Source organism: Micromys minutus (assembly GCF_963924665.1).
Source record: "Micromys minutus genome assembly, chromosome: 26".
NCBI classification, from domain to species: domain Eukaryota; kingdom Metazoa; phylum Chordata; class Mammalia; order Rodentia; family Muridae; genus Micromys; species Micromys minutus.
In genome coordinates this window covers 22,143,961-22,160,596 of record NC_137961.1, presented here as the reverse complement: position 1 = coordinate 22,160,596, position 16,636 = coordinate 22,143,961, and the positions used below count along the sequence as shown (strand labels likewise).

The 16,636-nt window shown below is 35.7% G+C and overlaps 1 protein-coding gene across 1 annotated transcript in view; it reads left to right on the top strand.

Annotated features, from left to right (window-relative positions):
* CNBD1 (cyclic nucleotide binding domain containing 1) overlaps positions 1 to 16,636 on the top strand; it is a gene marked incomplete at both ends in the record, with an annotated part of 312,854 nt that overhangs the window by 235,969 nt on the left and 60,249 nt on the right. The window contains 2 exons of the mRNA XM_080938558.1: positions 2,708 to 2,817; positions 4,586 to 4,736. Of these exons, the coding sequence (XP_080794684.1) occupies positions 2,708 to 2,817; positions 4,586 to 4,736 (261 nt within the window). The remainder of the gene's footprint in view (positions 1 to 2,707; positions 2,818 to 4,585; positions 4,737 to 16,636) is intronic.

Genomic DNA, 16,636 nt, shown 5'->3' with positions numbered 1-16,636 from the left:
TCCCAAACAGTTCATTCTATACTTCAAGTCTTCTTTCATTTTCTCTTTTCCTTTATTGTTATGTTTTACCTCACTGGGTTCAATAGTTGCTACCCAAATGCTCAACCATAAAGATCAACTGGTGGGTCTTAAGAATCCTAACACAAATACTCTCTCTCCATAGAGAAAAATGACTCTCACTCTCCCAGAAGTCATCAAATGCCAAGAGATTTTTTACTAGAGGTAGAATCTAGGTACCTTTTGCCCACAAATCTGTGATGAAACTTTCGGGGGGGGGGGGTTGATCTGTGTGGATAACCACAGCTGCTTTTAGTTCATGAGTGCAGTAGCCATATCATATCCAGAAGACTGAACTTTATATCACTTCTTTCCTTCTTTCAAGTTTTAGACTCTTTATACCCAAACATTCAAGATATGTCTGGACTTTTAGTAGGGGATACTTCAAAAAGCAACATCAAGAAGAAGGGTTATGTATATATAACATTATAGTTTATCACCCCTGAGAAGTCATGACAGTAGGAGTTTGGAATTTGAAGCAGCTGGTCACATTCCTTAGGGGCCCCAAAAGCAGACAGCAGTGACTCCTGGTGCTCAGCTCCTAGTTCCTATTATTTTGTCTAGAAGTTCAGTCCATGGAAGGTTGCTGCACACATTTAGAATGTGTCATCCTATGTCAGTTAACCCAATCAAGAAATCCTCTAATAGACATGTCCAGAGCTGCATTTCAATGGTTATTATAGATCCTGTAATCTTAATAATTATGATTAAACATCACAATTCCTAAAAGGAATAAACCTTCATCTTAAAAAATAAGAAAAACTCAACAAGTTAATTACATTTTATAATGAATTAGTTATAGCAAGAGCTATATACATGGGTAGTACAGTGTGTTATAAACAATAGTCTGAAAGCAAGAAATGTGAAAAAAATGGCTTAACTAGGTATTTGCAAGTAGAAGTTCAAAATAAAACCTAAATTTCTAGAGAAAATATAAGGGCAACCATAAAGTCAGTAAGACTGGAAATTGTCACTGTACCAAAAGATCTGAGTCGACAAAATGAAAAGCTATTTTACAACAGGCTATTATGGAAAAATTAAAGTACATATAATAAATTTAAAAAAATTGAGATGCAGTTGAAGAGCTACAATCCAGACTAGTAGATTGGAAACCTAGTTAAGAGGCAAAGGATACAATATTAAAAGGAAGAAAAACATTAACTAAAAATATTTTAAAAGCTTGAACACTCACTTTAAAAGGATATTTAAAATTAACAAAATTAGAAATGAATAATGAATAATGAAGATTGACTGGTCTAATCAGTTAATAGTCCCACTGTTGTAAGAATATTTGTATCTTATTACAGTACTTTTCCAAAGCACTTTGATTTAATTTAGCATTATAAATATAGCATTTTGTGTCCTTATTGCTTGTCATATCAGAGGTACATGCTTATAGTTTTCAATTTACACTGATTCTTGCTATGGTCCTTCTTATTCTTCCATGATTTTAAATTAAGATTCTACACACAGGTGAAATATCTAGAAAGCTTGAGTTTCAAATTTCATAGGACTTTTCATATATAGTATTTACTTTGTGGCAGACATAGCTAAGTGCATTTCATATATTTACTAAAGAAACATCAATCACAGGGAAAATTAAATTTTATCTTACAAAGCAAGGCTCAAAGTTAAAATGAAAAAGGAAAAAAATCAAACAAGAAATTCTATAAAGACCAGAATCCCAAATGCCAAAGTAACAAGACGAGCAATATTAGACAGAGTACAGTGTATTAGAGTTCTGAATAAGAGTCCTCTAAAAATACCATAAATACACAAAGTATAAAGATTGGGAACTCTGAAGAAAGAAATCTTTGAACAAAGAACTTTGAGGAAACTTCTGGGTTAGAAAAAGGCCTACATTCTCTCTACCTTCCACCTTGCTCATCTACCTTTAAGGAACAAGCAGACCAAAACCCCAGCTTTGAGAAGTTATATACGTTGTATAAAAACATACAGGAAGTAGCTGCAAGACTTTATAGTAGGGCACTGTGCCATGAAATGCTTTACCTACAACCACTACTATATTAAGAAAATTGCTGGTTTCTGGATGAAGGAATGGAGTTTAGAGAGTCAATAGTTAAATGTTTGTGAAACCCACTATTCAAGTCTATAAAATATTGAAATCAGACACAGTAGAAATATTTTTTTTAATTTTTTATTATTTTAAATTTGGTGTGTGTTTGTGTGTGTGTGTGTGTGTGTGTGTGTGTGTGTGTGTGTGTGTGTGTGTGTGTGTGTGTGTGTACACTTCAGTGAAGGTGCCCAAGATGGCAGGATGTATTGGATTTCCCTGGAGCTGGGGTTATAGGTAATTGAGAGCAACCTGATGTGGGTGATGGGATCCAAACCTGTGAAAGAAATTGTGAACTCTCTGAACTGCTGAGCCATCTCTTCAGCACCTAGAAATATTTTTAGTATACAGTTCTGCAAATGATGCCAGTGAGTGCTCGTCGGTATTTATTTCTATGGGAGCAGTACATATTTACACACAACAGGCTCTTTACATATGTAGTGTCTGTAAGTTGGCCTTTATTCAGAAAATGACCATCAATATTGAATCAAGTAGCCTAATCTTTTCTGTCAGAACACGCCAAATGATTTTTATATTCCATATATAAAGTTCTCTCCCTTTCTCTCTCATTTTCAGTGTTAGTAGAAAGTGGATCAGTTATTTCATTTGTGGGTTTTATCAATTCTGGATATTGCAACATTTACAGAAATATTATTGGACTTGTGGACCTACCGACGAACAAAGTGGTGAGTTTCAGCTCATTTGCTTCTTTTGATAATTAACTACTATAATGACTTAGAGATGGTGGATAGCATTTTCCCATACCTATCGAACACCATCTTGTTTTATTTAAGAAAGTAGTAGGTTGACTTAGAAGTTGCCAAAGGACCAGTGATCACAGGATAAGGTACTTCATGTCTTTTGTCAGAGAAATGAAATTAAAACATTGCAAGTACTACAGCAATAGAATAGAGAGAGTAAGACAAATTTTACCAGAAGACTCACCTTTCCCTCTCAGTATTTACTCAGGTAGAAAGGAAAACCCATCTACACAATGACTCTCATTATTCTTCACAGTCCTAGAACTAGGAGAAATGTAAATGTCTGTGGATGGCTGAATGTGACAATGCAGTATACTTCCATGATGAACTGCTGTGCCGAGTGAAAGAATCCATGATAAGTTGTACACATCTCTACATAGGTGCTAGGAAAACATCAAACCCCAGAAAGCACAATGTACTCATTTTACTTTTATTAACCAGGAAAACAAGTAGTCATAGTAACAGAAAAAGAATGAATGATTACTTTTCTAATACTGTATAATAGGACTCGATTAAATATGTAAACTGGCATGTACTCTGACATTTCTGTGACATTCAGTGTAAAGCTTTACCATTTGCAAAAGAAGACAAATATCCAAGCTGTTATGACTTGACTTCAACACACTTACTAAAGGCTTCCTCATTGTCCAAGTGCCTATCAAATGCCTGTCCTGAGTTTTTTGTTTTTCCATGCTTACTGCTACCTGATCATCTTAGTTTCCATACTGATTAGATCTCCCAGAAAAGATACCATCATCCCTTTCAGAGCCCCCTGGACTGAAACTGCAGTAAAGTCTACCCGACAAGAATCCTGATCTGAAATAAATTGCTAGGTTATTCTATTGAATTCACAAGTTTTATTAAGAAAACATAATAGTTAAAGAATGCAACCGACACACACAAAAAAAAGAAACCCACTTGTGATCTGTAAATGAACCCGAGATTCTCAGTAACACATTTATGAGCAAAGATACCCACACAATAAAAGAACAAAGACATGAGTGAGTAGCGGTCTCAGTTTACCCCATCTTTTACAGCTGTTGTAGTGTTTCATCTCCTTCCTCTCAGTCACCACAATAACTCTCTTCTGCCTGGGGCTGAAGTTTATTACAGTTGGGAGTTCACACAAGATGGTTCAGTTTCCCTCTGTACTATTCTTGGGGCTTTGAAAACTTGAACTAGTTCAAATTTTCCCAGACATCTTAACATATTCAAGAATGAAATGCAGGACAGTAGGATGGCTCAGCTTGCCATTAACCCTGACAAACTGAGTTCAAACTCTGGAACCCATATAGCAACAGGTGAGAACTGAAGTTGTCCTCAGTCCTCTACATGCATATCATCACCAACATCATCACCATCATCGTCACCACCATCATCACCACCATGATCACTAATCATCTCATATACTGACACATACTCTGAATTAGTAGACATTAAGATAATGTAACAGCTGCACAACTCAGTGACATTGTTGTCAGCTACTTTTCATATGATGAAGTGTACTTCAGTGTATTGATTTTTTAATATAAAATGAATAAAATAAAATAAAATATAAATGTTTTTTCTGATTACAGTAGACTTGGCTGATAATTTCTTATATCTAGATGGTTTATGAATAGCTGAGTTTCTGATAATAATGAGTATGGGACTGTTTTCATGTAGAAACCTCTATTGTTCTTATCTTTTGCAGAAAAAAATTAAAAAGCTTGTTTATATGGGTAAACTTAAGGAGAAGGAGTCCTTTGGTGAGATCAGTATTCTGCTCCAATCTCCCTTCACATGCACAATTATTACTGGACAAGAAGTTGAGATGGCAATTATTAAAGATAAGGATATACATGGTAAGTGCATAAATGTTATTTCATGCTTGCGCCATTTAATCTCACGGGCTTTCGAAAATAGAAGGGGATTTTGACTGAAAAATTGGGACATATCAGTGAGTGTGGATATGTATATAATTACTATAGTGGCAAAAGATGTATAAGCTAGATCATAGATGGATATGTAGGAGATAGATTCATACCTTACATTGTTCTCACTGACTTATTCTAGCTTTAGGTTACTGAATTTCCTAGTCTTTCACATAATTCACTGTTTTTGTTGCCTTTCCATTTTAATTTTTACTCATTTTTTTGGGTATTTTATGTATTTATATTTCATATGTTATCCCCTTTCTAGGGAGCCTTCACAGGACTGGCTATTTCATTTGTTTACACTTCAAATGTTAATCCCTATGCCTGGTTTCCCTTCTGCAAACTCCCTATCCCATCCCCCCTCTCCTTTGTTTGTATGAGGGTGCTTGCCCACCCACCTACCCACTCCTGCCTCACCACCCTAGCATTACCCTAGGAAGGGGTATTGATCCTTCCTAGGACCAAGGGCCTCCCCTCCTACTGATGATAAGACCATTATATGCAACTAAAAACATGGGTCCCTCCATGTGTACTCTTTGGTTAGTAAAACACAAAGAAAAAGAGGGGAGCAGAGACTGGAGGAAAGGTCATCCACAGACTGCCCCACATGGGGATCTATCACATATTAGGCCACAAACACATGTTGCCTGCTGACAAGAGCTTGATATAACTGTCTCCTGAGAGGCTCTGATAGATCCTGACCAATACAGATGCAGATGCATTCAGCCAACCATTGGACTGAGCACATGGACTCTAATGGAGAAATTAGTGGAAGGACTGAAGGAGCTGAAAGAATTTGCAACTCCATAGGGAGATAATTTGCTGTTAATTTGTAGCAGCCCTGGTTTTATAGAATGCTTTATGCTACATTTAAGGTGTTTCTTTTACCCCTTTTCTACTGGATATTCTCTGTATTTACATTTAAAATATTATATCATTTCACCCTACTACCATCACCCCTTCCCTTGCTGCCATGAAGGTGCTCCCTCTCTCAACCATTCTCTCCCACCTCAGTGCATTGTCATTCTCCTACACCGGGAAAGCAAGCCTTCTCTGGACCAAATGTCCTCCTTCCATTTATGCTAGACAATGCTGTCTGCTGCTACATATGCAACTGTAGCCATGGGTCTCTCCATGTGTGCTCATTGGTTGGTGTTTTAGTCTGTGGGAGCTGTGGAAGGTTTGGTTGGTTGATGATGATGTTCTTCCCATGGAGTTCTAGACCCTTTTTGCTCCTTCAGTCTTTTCTCTAGTTCCTTCATCAGGGTCCCCACATTCAGTCTGATGGTTAGCTGCAAGCATCCACATCTGTGTCAGTATGGCTTTGGCAGAACCTCTGATGAGGCATTCATATCAGGATCCTGTCAGTAAGCACTTCTTGGCATCACCAATAGTGTGTGGGGTTTGTGGCTCCATATGGAATGGATCCCCAGTTGAGGCAGTCTCTGAGTGATCTTTTCTTCGATCCTTGCTCCTCTATTTGTCCCTTTATTTCCACCCGTGAGTGAGTATTTTGTTCTCCCTTCTAAGAAGGACTGAGGCTTCCACATTCTTGCCTTCCTTGCTTTAGAGCTTCATAAGATCTATGAATTGTTTCATAAATATTCTGGGCTTTTAGGTCTACTATCTGGTTATCAGTGAGTGCATACCATGTATGCTTTTTTTTGTGACTAGGCTACCTCATTCAGGATGATAACTTCTAGTTCCATCCATTTGCCTAGGAATGTCATGAAGTCATTGTTCTGAATTTAGTAGTACTCAATTGTGCAAATATACCACAATTTCTATATCCATTTTTTTGTTGAAAGACATCTGGGTTCTTACTAGCTTCTGGCTATTATAAATAAGGCTACTATGAACATGTGGAACATGTGTCCTTGTTAGATGTTGGAGATTCTTTTGGGTATATGCCCAGGAGTAGTATAGCTGGGTCCTCAGAAAGTACTATGTCCAATTTTCTCAGAAACTGCCACACTGATTTTCAGAGTGGTTGTACCAGCTTGCAACCCCACCAACCATGGAGGAGTGTTTCTTTTATGATTTTGAATCAGGTAAACTATGTACAATGTTAATGTATGAAGACCCAAGCACGCATATTTACATGCAGATACAAATATGCACTGCATACACACATGTATACACATGCACATTCACATGCAAAAAACGCATGCATGCCTATTCATGCCCACACACACATTAATACATATGTGCACCCACTTACACATACATCCATATCTTCCAATGTTTAGGTCAACTACTGAAGCCTTATGGCTCTAGTAATAATAAAAGAATAATGATGTCACTACAAAATAATACATGCAATTAAGTATAGAGAGAAATGCATAGTAGTTAAGCTATTACCCTGTGTAATTCTAAGTGCTTCTCTGTACACTCAAACTAAGGAATGTTGTATACTATTAAATAATATAATAGACAATTCTGGACATTAGAATTGGTGAGTGATTTTCTTAAACTCTCTTGATGGAGCAGAGTGCTTGGATTCCTCATTTTGACTGTACAAATCTCCTGGAGAATGTGCAACCTATACTTGCTAAAACTTTATTCAAATGAAAAGGCAAATCCAATCTCCTGTCAATTAAAAAGTGTGGTTTTGAAGTGGTATTTGTTAATTTTCTTCATGCCTGTGTCATTCAAATACAACTCCCTTGAACTTGAATATCACTTAACAACACCACTTATGAATTAAAACAATAAACAAAGTTTTTCCTTTCACTAACAATATTAATGTGGTATATAAACACTTTAGATATCCTTTATGTAGATATGATTTCAAACATTATTATCATTCAGGGCTTTACAGAGAACCAAATGAATTTATATGTAAAGGATATTTGCTGGGAAGTGCCTCAGTTGGAACCAGGAATCCATGAAGCCATAAATTCTTGAAAAAGCTAGTGGTGTTATTCAGTTTAAAAACAAACTTGAGAATAAGGGTAGCTGTTGGTGGAAGTATTTTTAGTCTGAGACCAAAGATCTGAAAAGTGTGCGTGGTGTGGTGTGGTGTGATGTAGTGTGGTGTGTGTGTGTGTCTGTGTGTGTACATATGTACATGTATACCTGTATATAGTGAGGATGATCTTAAAGTTTGAGGTATGAATATTTGATGAGCTTTTTTCTTTCATTAGTGGATAGAAAAGCATATGTTCCAGAATAAAGAGGCATACAGAAATTATAGATACTGAAGGGAGAGAATTCATGCTTTATCTGTTTTTGCAGCTCTGCTGGTATATTGTATAATTGAATTTTACCTTTTCACATTGATGACTGTGAGTTTCCTTGCTGTGTCTTTTAATTCAGATACTAATCCCCTTTAAGGAGATCCTTATACACTTACCTCCAAAGGTTTTTCTTCCTATATCTGAGGTTGCTTAGTCCCATCAGAAAATTAATCATCAAATACATGAATGTGTTGCTTTCAAGCATTTATTAGAATCTCCTTTGGCACCTGACAGCCCAAATGTAAATAGATGGTAGAGTATAGAAAGCAAATTGTTCTTATGCATGCTATCCATCTTCTAAAATTTATTCTATAGTTCATTTATTTTAAGACTGATTTCACAAAGCCACTGTCACACTATTTTCTAGATTCATTACTCTCAAGGGAGAATTATGATTAGGGACTGTATTTTCCAAAATTTATAAGGCAATAGTATAATAAGTTTGTTGTAGAATGTAATTTTATTTCCACATTGCATGTGTTTAATGTTTTATTTCAAGGGAGTTAAAGTACATTTAAAAAGCAATGGTGGTCCTAGTAAAATAATGCCTGGTTGGTTTTCATGAAAAAAACATATTTACACATGAACAGGAGACTTTATTTCATAGTTCATGTGTCTGTCTGTTTGTGATTGGAGGCAGAGGATGTATGTAATGCCGGGCCTGGAATCTAGTGCTTTCAACCGAGTAGGCAAATATTCTCAAAAAGTTGTTTCTTTAAAATTAATATTTGCAATGTCCTTAGCCTTACAGAAACTTTGCAATCTCATTAAGTCGCATTTGTTAATCTTTGACCTTAGAGCTTGAGCTATTGGTGTTTTGTTCAGAAAATTTTCTCCTGTGCCTATGTGTTCTAAGGTTTTCCCTACTTTCTCATCTAATAGTTTCAGTGTATCTGGTTTAATGTGGAGATCTTTGATCCACTTACACTTGAGCTTTGTACAAGGAGATAAGAACGGGTCTATTTTCATTCTTTTGCATGCTGAGTGCCAGTTGGACCAGCACCATTTGTTGAATAGGCTGTCCTTTTTCCATTGAATGTTTACAGCTCCTTTGTCAAAAATCAGGTGACCATATACATGAGGGCTCATTTCTGGATCTTCTATTCTATTCCATTGATCCACATGCCTATTTCTGTACCAGTACCATGCAGTTTTCAGCACAATTGCCTTATAATATAGCTTGAGGTCAGGGATGGTGATTCCCATAGATGTTTTCTTGTTGTTGAGGATGGATTTCGCTATTCTAGGTCTTTTGTTATTCCATATGAAATTGCACATTGATCTTTCCAATTCAATGAAGTACTGGGTTGGAATTTTGATGGGGATTGCATTGAATCTGTAGATTGCTTTTGGTAGGATGGCCATTTTTAAAATGTTGATCCTTCCAATCCATGAGCATTAGAGATCTTTCCATTTTCTGAGATCATCCTCAATTTCCTACTTTAGAACTCCACATCAGATAAAGGCCTAATATCCAAGGTATACAAAGAACTCAAAAAGCTAGACACCAGAGAATCAAACAACCCTATTAAAAATGGGGTACAGAGCTAAACAAAACATTCTCAGCTGAGGAATATCGAATGGATGAGAAACATCTGAGGAAGTGCTCGACATCCTTAGCCATCAGAGAAATGCAAATCAAAACAACCCTGAGATTCCACCTCACACCAGTCAGATTGGCCAAGATCCAAAACTCTGATGATGACAGATGCTGGCAAGGTTGTGGAGAAAGAGGAACACTTCTCTTTGGTGGGGTTGCAAACTAATACAACCACTCTGGAAATCAGTCTGGCGATACCTCAGAAAATTGGACATAGTACTACCTGAAGACCCAGCTATTCTACTTTTGGGCATATATCCCAGAGACACTTTAATACACAAGAAAGATATATGTACTACAATGTTCATAGCAGCTTATTTATAATAGCCAGAAGCTGAAAAGAACCCAGATGTCCTTCAGAAGATGAATGGATACAAAAATTGTGGTACATTTACACAATGGAATACTACTCAGCCACCAGAAACAATGACTTAACCAAATTCTTAAGAAAATGGCTGCATCTAGAAAATATCATCCTGAGTGAGATAACCCAGTCACATAAGAACAGACATAATATGCAGTCACTGATAGTGGGAAGCTAACCACAGAGGCTTGCTCTGCCCTAGAAACAACTCACAGACTGTATGAAGTCCAAGAAAAATAGAAAACAAAACAAAAAAAATAGTCATGCTTAATCCTTACCCACCAAGAATACATTGACAAATTCCGGGTTGTACCCTGTATTACATGTACTGTCTGCTCATAGTTTAAAAAAAAAAAATCTTTACACTCCAAGAAAACTTTGACTATTTCCAGGTTGCATCTTGTTTTTCATGTACTTTTGCTCATTGTAACTTATGGGATCTTGATCACACTATCAAACCTTAAAAAAAAAAAAAAACAAGTACTGACAAAAATGTATTGTAAACTTTTATGCAAAAAATGCTTAAAATCTGTACATTTATCTTTGTTCTTTAAAATAAAGTTGTTAAAAAATAAACTTTAAAAAAACAAAATAAAATTAATATTTTCTATACAATTTGTTTGACCATCTCTATACAATCAGAATGTACTGTGATTACTCCCATATCTTCCTGCAAACCCTGCCGATATTCCCTTCTTAGTACAAGTCCCTCTGCCCTCTTTTGCTCTTTGGGTCATTGAGTTTATCCACAGCAGCTCTCACAAATGTCATCTGCAATAGTTAGTTCAAGGTTGGTAAACTCAGCATTAAGAGACTCTGTGATCTCCAACATCTATCAATACCCCCAAATTAATAAGGAAGTGGTAGGGATATGTGAACCACTTCTTCACCCATGCCAAACTCTTGACAGATCCAGATTAATGCAGGCCAAGTTGAGAAAAATCTAAGCTGCTATGAGATCTTTGGTTGTAATGACTGTGTCATGCCCAGAAAATAATATTTCACTATACTTCTCCCTGTGATTTACCTGCTACGTTTTTCTACACTGTCTTCTAAAATGTTCTCTGAGCCATTGAGAGGATAGTGGTATAAATATTCTATCAAGGGACAAACAAAAGTCACCAGTTATTCCTTTTGCTCTTGATTCTTCTCACAGATATTACAGCCCAACGAGAGCTTTTTCTCCCTTCATTTCTTTCTGCCCTCTCACCACCTTTCTCCCTCAGATCCCCTCCTAATCCCAGATTTCCCCTCAAATACAAACAAGCAAAAAAGCAAGCAAACAAACAAACAAACCGAACTTTCCAAAAAATATCGACTGCACATAGTATAACAAGATATAATAAAACTAGGGACAAAGCTTCTCATATTGAGGCTGGAAAAGGCAAGCTAGTAGGAGGAAAAGGGTTCCAAGAGCAGAGAAAACAGTCAGAGATAATCTGCACTCCCATGGTTAGTATTTCCATAAAGCCACCAAGCTAAACAGCAGTAAGGTATGGTATGTGCACAGGACTTAGCTCAGACCTAGAAGTCCTCTGTGGATCCTAAAATAATTCCTCTCCCTCTGCAATGGGCACTCTCCTGGCTCTGCCTAGTGTTTGTCTGTGAGTCTATTCATCTGACCCAGTTTCAGAAGCTGTCTCTCTAATGACAACTGGGCTAAGCTTAGGTCTATTAGTAGAGCAGAATATTATCATTGGGAATTGTTTCAGTGTCTTCTTTTTGGCAGTTGTGTTTGGTTCCAATCTGAGTCCCGGTAATGGATGTCTTGTATCTGGTCTCTGGCTACCCAGGCAGTGTCAGAGCTTCCATTAGGACCAGTCATTGGTTGGCGCCCACAAATTCTTACAAGTTCTGCATCACCGTTACCCCAGAACATATTGTAGAAAAAACAGATTGTAGGTATTGTGGCTTAGTAGGTCTCCGAGTCTCACTTCTCAGAGCCTTGCTTAATTACGTAAGAGGACTAGTTTGTGCTCTGTATCCTTATTACAAAGACACTTCCCTAGAAATACTACTGTAGATTTCATGGAATTTCTACTGCACTAGTTTCTACATATGACCTCCAATCCTGTTCCCTATTTTAGTATTCTTTTCCTCCATCCCTTCTACCCCCATTTCCCATCCCTCCTGTTCCCATGCCTCCTGCCCCCAGTGCACTTACAAAATCTATTCTATTTCCCCCTCTCAAAAAGTTCCATCCCTTACTAGAGCTCTTCTCTTTACTTAGCCCTTTCTTGGTCTGTGAATTACAGCATGATTATCATCTATTTAACAGCTAATATCTACCTATAAGTGGGTATACATTGAGCTTGTGTTTCTGGGTAACTCAGGAAGATGTTTTTCCAGTTCCATTTCTTAGCCTGGCATTCTAAAACTCAGGAATCAGAGGCAGGTGAATCCCTTCATTTTCAGTACAACCAGGGCTACACAGAGAAACCCGGTTTCACACACACTTCCTCCCCCCACACACACAACTATCCAACCAGCCAACTAAACAACTAACCAAACAAACAAACAAAAAAAAATTTGTTTCTGAGCACATCTGAGATTACCTTGATTAACTGATGTGAGAAGATGCTTTGTAACTTTTGGATGGGACTATTCTCTGGGTGAGAAATCATTTGCTCTGTGGCAAGTACTGTGCAAGCTGAGCACTGACACACATGCGTGTTTTGCTCTCTTCTTCTGAATGAGGACATAGCATGACAGTTCTATCAAGCTTCTGAGACTGTGACTTCCTTCCCATGATGTATTCCGTCCTGGAGTCATGAGACAGATAACCTCTGTCTCTTATAAATAACACTTTCTAGGGTGTTTTATAACAACAACAACAAAGAATCCACAGCACATACCATTCACAGGACAAGAGTGAATTCTGATTTATATTGCATTGCCAACATTTAATTACATTTAATTAATTGTTTCAAACTTCAACAGTTTGGATTTAAGGGAATTAATATAGCTACTGAAAATACCAGCTAGGCTTCTTGAATATTGCTCTTTTATTGTATGCGATGTAATATTCTACTTCTTTTTTGTCTTTCTACTATAATTTTGTAAACCAATCCTCTAAAATTATTTATAAAATGATTCACACAAAAGGATGTAGGTAGCCAGCAGTGTGACCAAAAGTTATGTACTTAAAGAAACATAAATAATGAAATGTTTTTATGGTGAGGAATATATACTGTTTTATACTATGTTACATTAATATTATCTGATAGTTTTCTGATTGGACAATAATTGGTTACTAATATTTAGTCTCATTAATCTTCATAGGAAATCATTTTATTGAAATGACATATGTATTGTTAAATTTGTCAAAAGTACTTTTACTTATAGAATTACCAACAAATAATAAAAATAATCCAGTTAAGATAATAGTTTCTAAACCACGATATACTAATTAGATTAACCTTAGTAAGTTAGCCACTGAGGATTTAAATTTGATTGTCCATACTTACTTTTCTTTGTATGTACTTTTATTAAACATTGAGAATTTTATACAATTTATTTTGATCCTATTTTGCCCCCATTACTTCCCTTAACTTCCCTCATATCAAGCCTTATCTTCTAAACATTAGTTTTTTTTAATTACTCATAGCTCTTTTACTTCAATTTGTGTTGTTCATATACCGTTAAATGTCGGGCCATTCACTAGAGTATGACCTATAACTTTAAAGAAAACAGGTTCTCTTCTTAAAAGTCCTGCCTCTAGCTCTCTAGACATGAATGGTGGGTCATGAAGTTCTTGCTGTTTCATGTAAGAACAGTAACCAATTGCTGCATATATTCTGCATGTTCATAAGTAAACTGATCCTGTCATAATCAAAAGACTCTCATTTCTTCTGGAGTCCCTGATGTATGGCTCTTAACATCTTTCCACTCACTCTTCTGTGTTTGTTCTGAAGTATGGAGAGAGCATGTGATATAGCAGTCCCTTTTCTGGCTGAGGGCTATATAGTTACTTATTCTTTCACCTTAAAGGGTTGTACATTTCTGCATTAGCTATCATTTATTGCATAAAGAATCTCTTCTGCTGAGGTGTTATATAAATAGAGTTATGAATTTAGAACAAATTTTTTTAAACGACTTTATTTTGCAAAACAAAGATAAATGTACAGATTTTCAACATTTTTTGCTTAAAATTATACATTTTTGTCAGTACTGTTTTTTCAGACATTAAAATAAATTTTACATAAAACCATGTGAATATATTTTTTAGTCAGTACTTGATTTTTTTCAAGGGCTTGACAGTATGCATTGAAAACCTACTAGTTGCAATAAGCGTAAAGTACATGCAAAACAAAACGCAACATGGAAATAGTCAAAGTCTTCTTGTTTTGTGAATATATGTATATTTTTTTGTTTTCTTTCTTTCTTGGACTTCATACAGTCTGTGAGTTGATAGAACAAATTTTATAAGACATATAATTAGCAAAATTGTAGTAGGTTTATCCCTTGAGCCAAAGATCTCCCCATCATCAATTCATGCATTGGTCACAGAACATGGAAAACACCTAGTCAACACCAACTAACCAGAAATCTTCCTGCTGTCTAATTTTTATTGTATTAACAAATGATATGCATCCTTCTTTGCAAAAAATAATAATAATTTCTAATATTCTAAGAGGTTACTTTATGAAACAAAAATGATAGTTACATCAAGAAAACCTACAAGAACATTGTGAAGACTCATAGAACATAGAAATATATATATATATATATATATATATATATATATATATATATATATATATATATATATACATACATATATATAATTTAATATAATACATATTAGAAATTTAATATATATGAATATTCTATTTCTCTCCCAACTTAAATATCCCTTTTCATCATATCTCTCTTATTCATTATATCATCTCTGTTATACTATCCTCCTTCTCTGTTGTGTAACACTATTTCCATGGAGACATGAAGAAATGTCTATTCATCAAGAATGGGACATCTACAACACACAAAAGTAGCAATACCACCAAAGTTCAATTGGTGAATTAATGAGTTTGTTGGTCTGGGAGGGGTTACTTTCAAGTGAAGAAATGATAGTCATATCAACAGAACTCAAAAAAACATTGTGAAGACTCACAGAACTTAGAAATATGATGCTCAATATATAACTGGTACTGGGCTCAACAGAAAGAAGAGTGTGTCTCTCTTAGACAGCTTAGGTGGTCTGAGTATGTTTCTAGGCTACTAAGTTGGTTTCTATCTCTTCCAGTCTTCTTGTCTTCTCTCTGTCTTTTCCAGACTACATTACTTGCCTAAAATGTTTCTAGGAATTTCAGCTTGTCTGAGAGTATTTCTGGGGTTCCGGATGTTTATATTCATTTGAGGCCTAATATATCTGCTCAGTTTTAGGGACTTTTTAAAATCTTCAAGTTGTTTATTCTCTTACTTAATAAGTTTCCCTGCAGGATATATGAAATGTTTCAGCTTTTTTTATAATGACTTGTATCATAATGGATTTTCTTCCAGGATGAAAAATTTATCAACATGAAAATTTTCTTTCTCACCTCCAATGGGCTCTTTCCAGTTTCATGGATTCTGCATGTACTGTAAATTAAACACACACTGCAAAGACTTGATGCAAATGTTCACTTATAGTAACAATACAAGGCACTTATCTTTCTGTTTTTGGATTATTTAACTTATTATAACATTTTCCAGCTGAATTTAAGCATTCTGTGCTGCATGGCTTATGTGGCAGATCTGACTAGTTGCTGAAAAAATAGTTTCTTTACTTTTCCTATGCACATTGAAAAGTTAATTCCCCAGCCTCTCTTAGTTATGTCGTAGTAATGTATCTGGCACTGAGTAATAGGATAGAAGGAAATTTTTATTGTTTGGCCACGAAACATATGATCTTCCATGATCTCACTCAGTGTCTGGAAATGAAATTTTCTAAAACAGAATTATAAGACAGTGGGAATCTGAAGCCTGGATTTTTGCTTTTTTGGATGGAGCTGTCCAATAGAATAGCTCATCCAGGAACATCTGTAATGAACTTTGTATAAGTGATAAATAAACATTGATTAAATTAAGCATCCAAGTTTTGATTTGTTTGTTATAGCAACCAGAAAGTACTGCTCTGAGTCATGCAGCTGACAGAAGTGCAAGGGTTTTTGGAGATAACCCTTACAAGGTAATAATTTCACAATTATAATATAAAATGAATATATTTTACATGAATTATAACACTCGGGAATATCTGTCTTAAAAACTTGCTATCTAGCACACAAAACAGCATAGAAATAATGTGTATGTATAAGGAAGATATATTTATCTGTTTCTGAGCAGGCTGGGGTAGTATTGTGAAAAGAACCCCATATGTAAAAAAATCTACTATAATAATAGAACATTAAAAATAACTTTTAATATAGTTACACATTTTAATGATTAAAGAAAGCCTGCTCCATAGTTTCTTATATTATGTTTGTGGTCAAAGAAGCAGTATTTAGTACATTTAGAACTGAAAGCATTCAACATCCTTAGTCATCAGGGAAATGAAACTCAAAATGACCCTGTGATTTTGTACCACATTGGTCATAATGGCTAAGTTCAAACACCGAGGCAACAGAAATGCTGACAAGTATATAAA